Below are 7,691 nucleotides of genomic sequence, written 5' to 3'. Positions count from 1 at the left end.
AGACCAAAATAATCAAGAACACCCCATTTGTGGTGAAACGATACCAAGGAATCAGCTATTTTTCAGGTGCTGGAAGATAAATTTGCAAAGAATGTGATTTTTCTTTCCAAATTTTTACTGAGAAAGGCGGTAACAAAAGCAGCAAGATACATCTATGTTAAAACTGAAAAGAGTTTAACAAGAAAACACCGATTTCAGAACTTTTACAGGCCTGTGGTAAGATTCATCTTCCTTAGACAGATGCTCAAAGGATAAACGTGTACATCTAAGCTAGTCATCTTGGCTTCTTTTATTGTTAGCAAAAGACAAAGACGCATCTAGGGTGCAATTCAACTACTTTTAGATGTCTGCTTTCAGATGAGAAGGTCCATTCTCTAGGCCTGCCTGCTTCCCTCTGCTGCTGTCGGGGGAGTCTAAGGACCTCGCTCAGATACGAACACCTTCACTGCAGACATCCAAAGTCACATCAAATCCCACCCCGGCAGCCTCCTACCAAAGTTATGTCAGACATTTTACAAGCTCCGATGCATTAATAGGGCTGTCCAAACGTGTTCAGTCAGGCACAACCCTCCGCGTTTCTCCCTTGGGGATGGAAATCAACAGATGAAACGATCAAATCGGCGAGACCAGAGTTAACGCACCGCGGTGCAGCGTCTCACCCAGACAGCAGTGTGAGTCCTCGCCTTGAGGTCTCTGCAAGACCCCTTCTATCGCTCGCATGTACATTTAACAGTTTTTGCCTCGGGTGTAACTGCGATGTGCAGCTTTCCCAGCAACGCTGCTGTCAGGGGGACCCAGCCCCGCGCTCCCGGCGATCCCTGCTGAAATGAAACACGGCCGAGGGGCCGTGCAGAGCCCGGGGGGGTCAGGGTGGGAGGACAAGCGGGAAGGAGGGCTGCAGGAAAGCGCCTTTCTCCTGGGAGAGGCCCCCGAGACGGAGGGCCAGCATGCAGGGCAAAGCACGGGCAGGCGCTCTGAGGGGAAGCAAGGAGGCCCGCGGGCTGCAGCCAGGCTTCCCCCTACAAACGCAGGGCGGGGAGGAAAGGGACCCCGGTTCCCGCGCGGGGGGTGCCCAGCCGGAGGTGTCAGCACCCGGCCCTGCTGCGGGCTGTCGGCCCCCCTCAGGGGGCAGCCCAGCGGAGCCCCCCCCCGCCGGGCCGAGCCAGCCCGGCCAGGCCCCGCCTTCGGCCGCTGCCCGCCCTTCCGGGCCGGCGGGCGCCATGGGGGCCGGCGGGCTGTGGGTGAGGGCGGCGCACACGGCCCTCAGCGGGGGCTTGACGCTGGGGCTCTTCCTGCACCGCACAGGTGAGGCGCGGCCGCCGCGCCCCTCCCTCCCTCCCCGCTGGCCGTGGGGGGCTGCCCGCCCCGGGAAGGGGGCGGCCGAGGGCCGGGCTGGGGGCGGGCCCGCCCCTGGGGAGAGGCGGCAACCTCCTCGGCTCGGGCTGTGCCGCCCCCTGCGCCCGGGCAGCGGGGGAGAGCCCGGGTGTTCCCCGCGCCGCCTCGGCCTCTGGGCCCTCCGGGGTGCCCTGCGGGCAGAGGGGCGCTGTGGGGCCCTCGGGAGCCCCTCCCGTCACCTGCTTCTCCCCTTCTCACCCCACGCCCTCTCGCTGCCCGGTTTCTCCCCGTCCCCCTTCCCGTAGGTGCAGGGCCCCTTTGTTAAGGCCAGAGAGAAAAATCCTAAACGCTTTACAGGGAACTACTGCTCTCTTTTTTCGGGGTACCTTTCAGATCTGCAAAAGCAAGAGGAGCGCGGAGAGCTGCTGCAGCTGCTGATCTTCGTCTTACTGGTTTTGTGCTCTGTCCTGCTGTACTTCAAGGTGTCTCTCATGGATCCCGGTTTTGTTAAGTCTGAAGAGGAAGTGAAGGTATATCACTTCATGAATGAAGGAAAGTGCTAGGGCTATAAAATCTATAGGCTTATTTCCTTTTCCCCACTCTGCTAGATTAGAACGATCTGAAACAGTGTCTGTTGCACTTGGCATAAAGGAAACATACACAGACCATTGGAAATCAGGCCTAAAACTCTCCGATTCATATTCTGTAACTGCCGTAGAGTTCACAGACTTTAAGCGAGTCTTTTACAGCACACTCACATTGTAAGCGCACTGTGCCATTTGAGCGTAAGTCCTCTCTTGCATCAGAGGCTGCAGTACCCTATGGAATGTATACATGAGCTATGTTATGCTAACCACCGCTAAGTGGTACAGGTGCAAAAAACCCAAATTGAACGGCAAGCTTGGAAGAAAGTGCTCTCTACAGCTCTGTTTATCGAACTGTTTATAGATTTGTTGCCCTCTCAGAGGACATGTACACAAACAAGTTACAGTGAGGTAAATGGAGATGCAAAGTTTCATTAACCGAGAGGTAGTCTACTGCAGGTTCACAGCCTTACAGACTGTGTAGGACAAAAGCATTATCAATTTTAATCATCCATCATTAACATGAACATTGTCTGTGTTATGAATAAGTAGCACTGCTTATACTGAAAAGACATCATTATTGTCTTCGGAAGTGAAGTCTAACCTTGCTTATTTTTGTCCTAAAGCATATTGTTGGGATTGGTGTGGTATGTTGTCCACAATTATTTCTGCCTCTGTCCCAAATGTTCTTTTGATGGTTACAGTAGCCTGTTCTCTCTCAATGTACCTTAACTGTCTGCAGTGGAATTTCAGGCTACAGTATTTATATAGCAGCGTCTGTAGGAATTCTGAGGAATTATTTTAACTTTCCTAATGATAGCCAGCACCGTGTAACTGTTAAGTAAAAGGATCCAGACAGCTCGGTCATGACAAGTGCAATAATAGCTGCTGTACTTCAGACAGCAGCAAACAAAACCTCCTTAGTCACTCCCTTTCTCTTTTTTTTGTAGGCAGGCAAGAGTGAAGAACAAAGCCTGGTGATACCCCAAGTTCCAAGTAATATTAAGATGCGGCGTTGTGGTTACTGCTTGGTGAAGGTAGGCATTCACAACACACTAGAAGAGGATGGGATGAGCAATTTGCAAGCTTACATTTTTTGGCAACATCTTTGTTCAGCTGCTATTGCCAGTGTTTTTCTGCTCTATCATTGCTGCTCACTGCTCAGTGGTTTGGAGGCATGGCGGATCTGATTAATTCTGTCATAGGGTCACCCTCCTGCTGAAAAATTCACAGAAAAAGTAAATACAACTAGAAAATTGAATTCCTGAATTGAAAAGTGATCCAAGTGAACTGTGTAGCTGAAGATGTAGTAGTGATGGACACTGGCACATATGCTAGTTTTCCAAGGGTGAAACAAGTCTCTGCTGGCTCATAGAAATGAGGATCTTCTTTTGCCATGGGAAAATTGTATTCTACATTCTTCCTGCCATGTCAGTCAGACCTTACAGTATTGTCAAAAAGGTTATTTTGAAGATATCTTGATAGAGAGTCAGAAAAGCAGTTGAGCGTGACATGTAAGAACTGCTGGTAGCTGTGAGCTTGTTTGGAGGCCTAAAAACAACAAAACATTAGCCTGAATTGTAAAAGATAGTATGAAGGAAGAATTAGAGCAATTAAATTAGCTCTTAGAACAGTTTGCCTAAAGCCTAGAAAGGCCTGTTTTCAGAGTGTTCCTTATCAGTTTAATAAAATCCAGCATTATCCCAGCTTCCATAAATTCCTGAAGAATATCTACCAGGAGAAGTCAGTTCATTGCAAGAGCTGGCAAAACATATATATGCTTCAGGGAACAAATCCTAGGAGGCATACTCATACTACTTTCCTGAGCCAGATCTTTCATCTTTTCTGTTCCTGGTACTTGAGCTGCTTTCCTGTGCAGGTGTCTTGTAGACACTTCCCCTTTCTATGCAGTCCCATAAAGACATCCCATCCCTGCACACTGTCTTCAATAGCGGCGGTCCTAGTTTTTCACCTCAATGCTCTGCTTGTGCTTTCCTGAGTAGAACAGACTGGCTCTATCTCCCTCCTTTGCACACTGGACTTCCTATAAATAGGTAGATAATAAAGAAAATACATAGATAGAAGTAGCATGGGAGAGTCATTTAATTTGAATCTCGCTCATGATCCCCTTTAGTTGTCTTCGGAATCTTTATGTTGTGCTGTTATCTCAAAATGGAGTGCTTTTGGGACAGTACTGCTGTGGAGGAAGACGATATTGCATGATGTTCTCTTCTACCAAACAGGGAGTTGAACCAGTGAGCTATTGCTAGTGTTTGTTTGTTTTTGTTTTGCAGCAACCAATGCGAGCCAAGCACTGCCAGCTGTGCCAACACTGTGTACGGCGTTACGACCATCACTGTCCCTGGATTGAGAACTGTGTAGGAGAAAAGAATCACCCTCTCTTCATAGTCTACTTGAGCGTGCAGCTTGTAGTTCTGCTGTGGGGAGGTCACATTGCTTGGTAAGGCCTGGAGGCGGCACTTTGACCTCTGAGATTGCTAGAAGTTTTGGTGCTCCTGGAGCCCAGCTGAAGGGTTTGTAGCAGTGACTGGATTGGCTTTGTATCTTCACCCTCTTTTGCATCCTGGAGATCAGCTCTTCTGAGCTCCCTAATCTGCTGAGGAACAATGTAGCTGATCAATAGTTGAGCAGAATCTGATAATTTGGGTTCATCTTTGTTTTAAGCTTAAATTAACAGAATTAACAACAGTACAAAAGCTAACTAATTTTGCTTCAGTTACTGTAATACGATCTTTGTTTACAAATCCAAGTACTGGGAACTCCAGTGGGGTTTCAGCTGTATGTTCAGGAGAGGACTTAACTGAATGCGATTGTCTCTCTCGGCTGTCAGGGGAACCAGCATCTTTTAAACTTTTTAGATTGTACGTCACTACTAGTGCAGTCTCTTAAGATTTTACAGTATATTAACCCTCTGTAGTAAGTGATTATCAGAAGCTCGCTAGTTATGAATCAGAAGTGCCATCAAGTTTGCTTGGCTTATGTAACTAGTTCTACATCTTTAACCGAGAATTTATTTCTGTTTGAATTGAAAGGTCAGGCCTCTACTTTGAGCAGTCCTGGGACTGGCTGCAGCACAACATTCTCCTCCTCATGTCCTTCCTCCTGATAGTCGTATTCACCATTGTTGTCCTGCTGCTGCTTATTTCACACCTCTATCTGATCTCGTGCAACACCACCACCTGGGAATTCATGTCACACCATCGCATCTCCTACCTGCGACACTCCGAGTTGGAGAATCCCTTTGACCAAGGAGTAGTCCTCAATCTCTGGAGATTCTTCTGTTCATGCCACCTCACTGCATGGGAGAAAATCTATTTTCACAAGAACAATGAGCCTGTCTAGTCACGGTACTACCTACCTGGTAGAGTGCCAACACAGCTGCAGGTTGCTGGGTAAAGCTTTGCTAATGCAATTGCTGCTGTTTCCTTGCACGGAACTTCAGTAGTCATGAACTATGCAGCCTGTTCCACAACCTGTTCATCCTGCAAATTACATTTCAAGGATAGTCAGGGTTATTTTTTTTATATATGAATAACACTGTTAAAGGGGAGTCGCTGGTTCTGGGAAGGCCAGCAGGGCTGATTTCTGGACTGAGCAAAGGTATCTCTCTAAATTTACTTCCTTTTGCTAACTGCATCCACATCTTTCCAGAAGAGATGCAAGAATAGTGTGAGCATCCATGTTCACTTCTCTTCCCCAAAGTTTCCCTCTCCTTTTGCTGCTAGGGAACAGCAGCTATTACAGACAAAACCAGCCAGAAGCAATGTCATTCCTGGGGCCTTTCCTCAACATAGTTCTCACTGTGAGAACTGCAGTGCCTTTTGTCAGTAGTGTTGGGCATGTAATAGAAATATTTGACTAAATATTTGGACAGTCAAAAGCAAATTTCATTTTGACCACATGCCTCAACTTAATGCTTTTCACAAAGATTTGAGGCTTAATAGTGTTAATGTGCATGAGAAACAGCTGTAATGCACCAAATTCAGCTTATGAGATAATTAGCCTGTACTTTGTGATGCCCCAACCAGCTTCCTAACAGTTTTCTTTAAGTTGATGATGCTGTTAACAATTCACAGGCTATTTTGAATCAAGTCAGCAAAGAATGGTACCATCCGCTTTTCTTTGGACAGAAAAGTAATACTTGCTTACTGAATTACTTCTGCAGATAACTTCATGCTCAGGCTTTTCCTGTAGCTCATGGGGAGAGAACCAGTAGGAGAGGTGGGTACGTGCCTAGCTCAAGTAACACTGTTGGTAATACTACTACCTCAGCATACTAGTAAAATTTTAATAGAAGAATACAAAGTTTCAATGCATGAGGAAAGATTCTAGGTCCTGTTTGTTTCATTGAGATGAGGGGGTGCCAATAGCTTCTAGGATAGCAGCAAGTTTACTTGTTTTCCAGCGTAATAAAAGGTCATACTTCAAGTTTCCATGAGGAATTAAAAGCAGTTTGGGATTACCAATTTTAGCTTTAAAAACAGAAAAGGCTGTGGTGTGAATTTTAGTCCTGACCCTTTTCTGTTTAAAAAAAACCAAAACAGCACCACAACAAAACCTTAGTTAAAATTATTTTGTGCCTTAATTGCCTTGGCTCAGGAATTAACACCAGCTCAAGAGCACATCTGGCAAGCTGGTAGGACGCACTCAGGGTTTGAAGTTGATGAGCACTCACGAAAGGACAGTATAGTCACTAATACAGCACAATAGTCCAAAAACAGCAGAAGCATCCCTTTTTTGACCAACTCCAGAGTTTGTAATCTGTGTCCAGTCTGCTTTGTTCAGGGTAGAAACTCCTATCAGAGGGATATCAGAACACTAAGAATTGTTTTCATAACAATGGTATACCATCCAGAAAGAATTCTGCAGTTTGTTTGCATCAGTGTGGTGCCTGCTAAAGCATGGCTCATCTGCCACATAGCAATTTCTAGTTCTTCAGGTATCGGTCAAACAAAAATTTGTCAGCAGGTACTACAGCTCAAAACACACAGTTTTACTCTGTTTGGTAATTCTTTTTTAAATGCACCAGGATGGTAATTTACAGTCTCTTTACTTTACTATAAACTATGAATTAAAAGATTAAATATGCCTTTTTTGGTTCTTTATGCCTCTCTCTTTGAAACCAAGTTATAGGTTTCACCTGTGCTAACAATCCACTGTGCTATTTGCCACTTCACAGAGGCCTTGACCTTAAGAAAAGTCACAAAACACACGGTAGGAGCCAACAGCAAGCCAACCATTACTATTCAAACAAGGGTGAGGAAAATGTATATCCTGCTTTAAATGGCCCATTACGCTGCAAGGCAGAGCAGGAAGCTGAAAGGATATTTGTACGCGGGAATTTTCAGAAGCAGTTATACTTGGCTCTGAAAAAGGAAATCTAGGTTCAGTGTGAATTATTTCAGTTTTGCACAAATGTATGCTCTTACCTTGCTGAATTCTGAAGCACTTAGACTAGCCTTGATTTAATAATGATGACTCACTAGCTGCACCCCAACCTTATCTCCAGATATAGCACAATTGCGTTTGTTCAACTTCTGTCTACTTCTGTTGAAGACAAACTGAAAGAGTAATAGCTGTGTGTCCCTATTTGTCATCAGTGTGATGCATAATTTCTAGATGTACTTCCTTTTTTTGCCCAACAAGCTAACATTATGAATTTAAGAGAATAAAATTTATCTTACCAAGTATAATTACAAGATATGTTACCAGGCAAATGAAATCGCCTTTAAGTTACTGATTTTCCAATAT

The 7,691-nt window shown here is 45.6% G+C and overlaps 1 protein-coding gene across 1 annotated transcript; it reads left to right on the top strand.

Moving 5' to 3' along the window:
* The first annotated feature begins 1,220 nt into the window (after positions 1 to 1,220).
* Positions 1,221 to 5,695, top strand: ZDHHC12 (zinc finger DHHC-type palmitoyltransferase 12). Its single transcript, XM_059828837.1, has 5 exons — positions 1,221 to 1,305; positions 1,729 to 1,865; positions 2,870 to 2,956; positions 4,214 to 4,380; positions 4,973 to 5,695. The coding sequence occupies exons 1-5, from the start codon at positions 1,221 to 1,223 to the stop codon at positions 5,280 to 5,282; spliced, it is 786 nt and encodes a 261-aa protein (XP_059684820.1). The 3' UTR covers positions 5,283 to 5,695.
* The last annotated feature ends 1,996 nt before the right edge of the window (positions 5,696 to 7,691 follow it).

This window comes from Gavia stellata, chromosome 24 (assembly GCF_030936135.1).
Source record: "Gavia stellata isolate bGavSte3 chromosome 24, bGavSte3.hap2, whole genome shotgun sequence".
In the NCBI taxonomy this organism is placed as follows: domain Eukaryota; kingdom Metazoa; phylum Chordata; class Aves; order Gaviiformes; family Gaviidae; genus Gavia; species Gavia stellata.
Note: the sequence above shows the minus strand (reverse complement) of the source record. Positions and strands in the feature narration are given on the sequence as shown.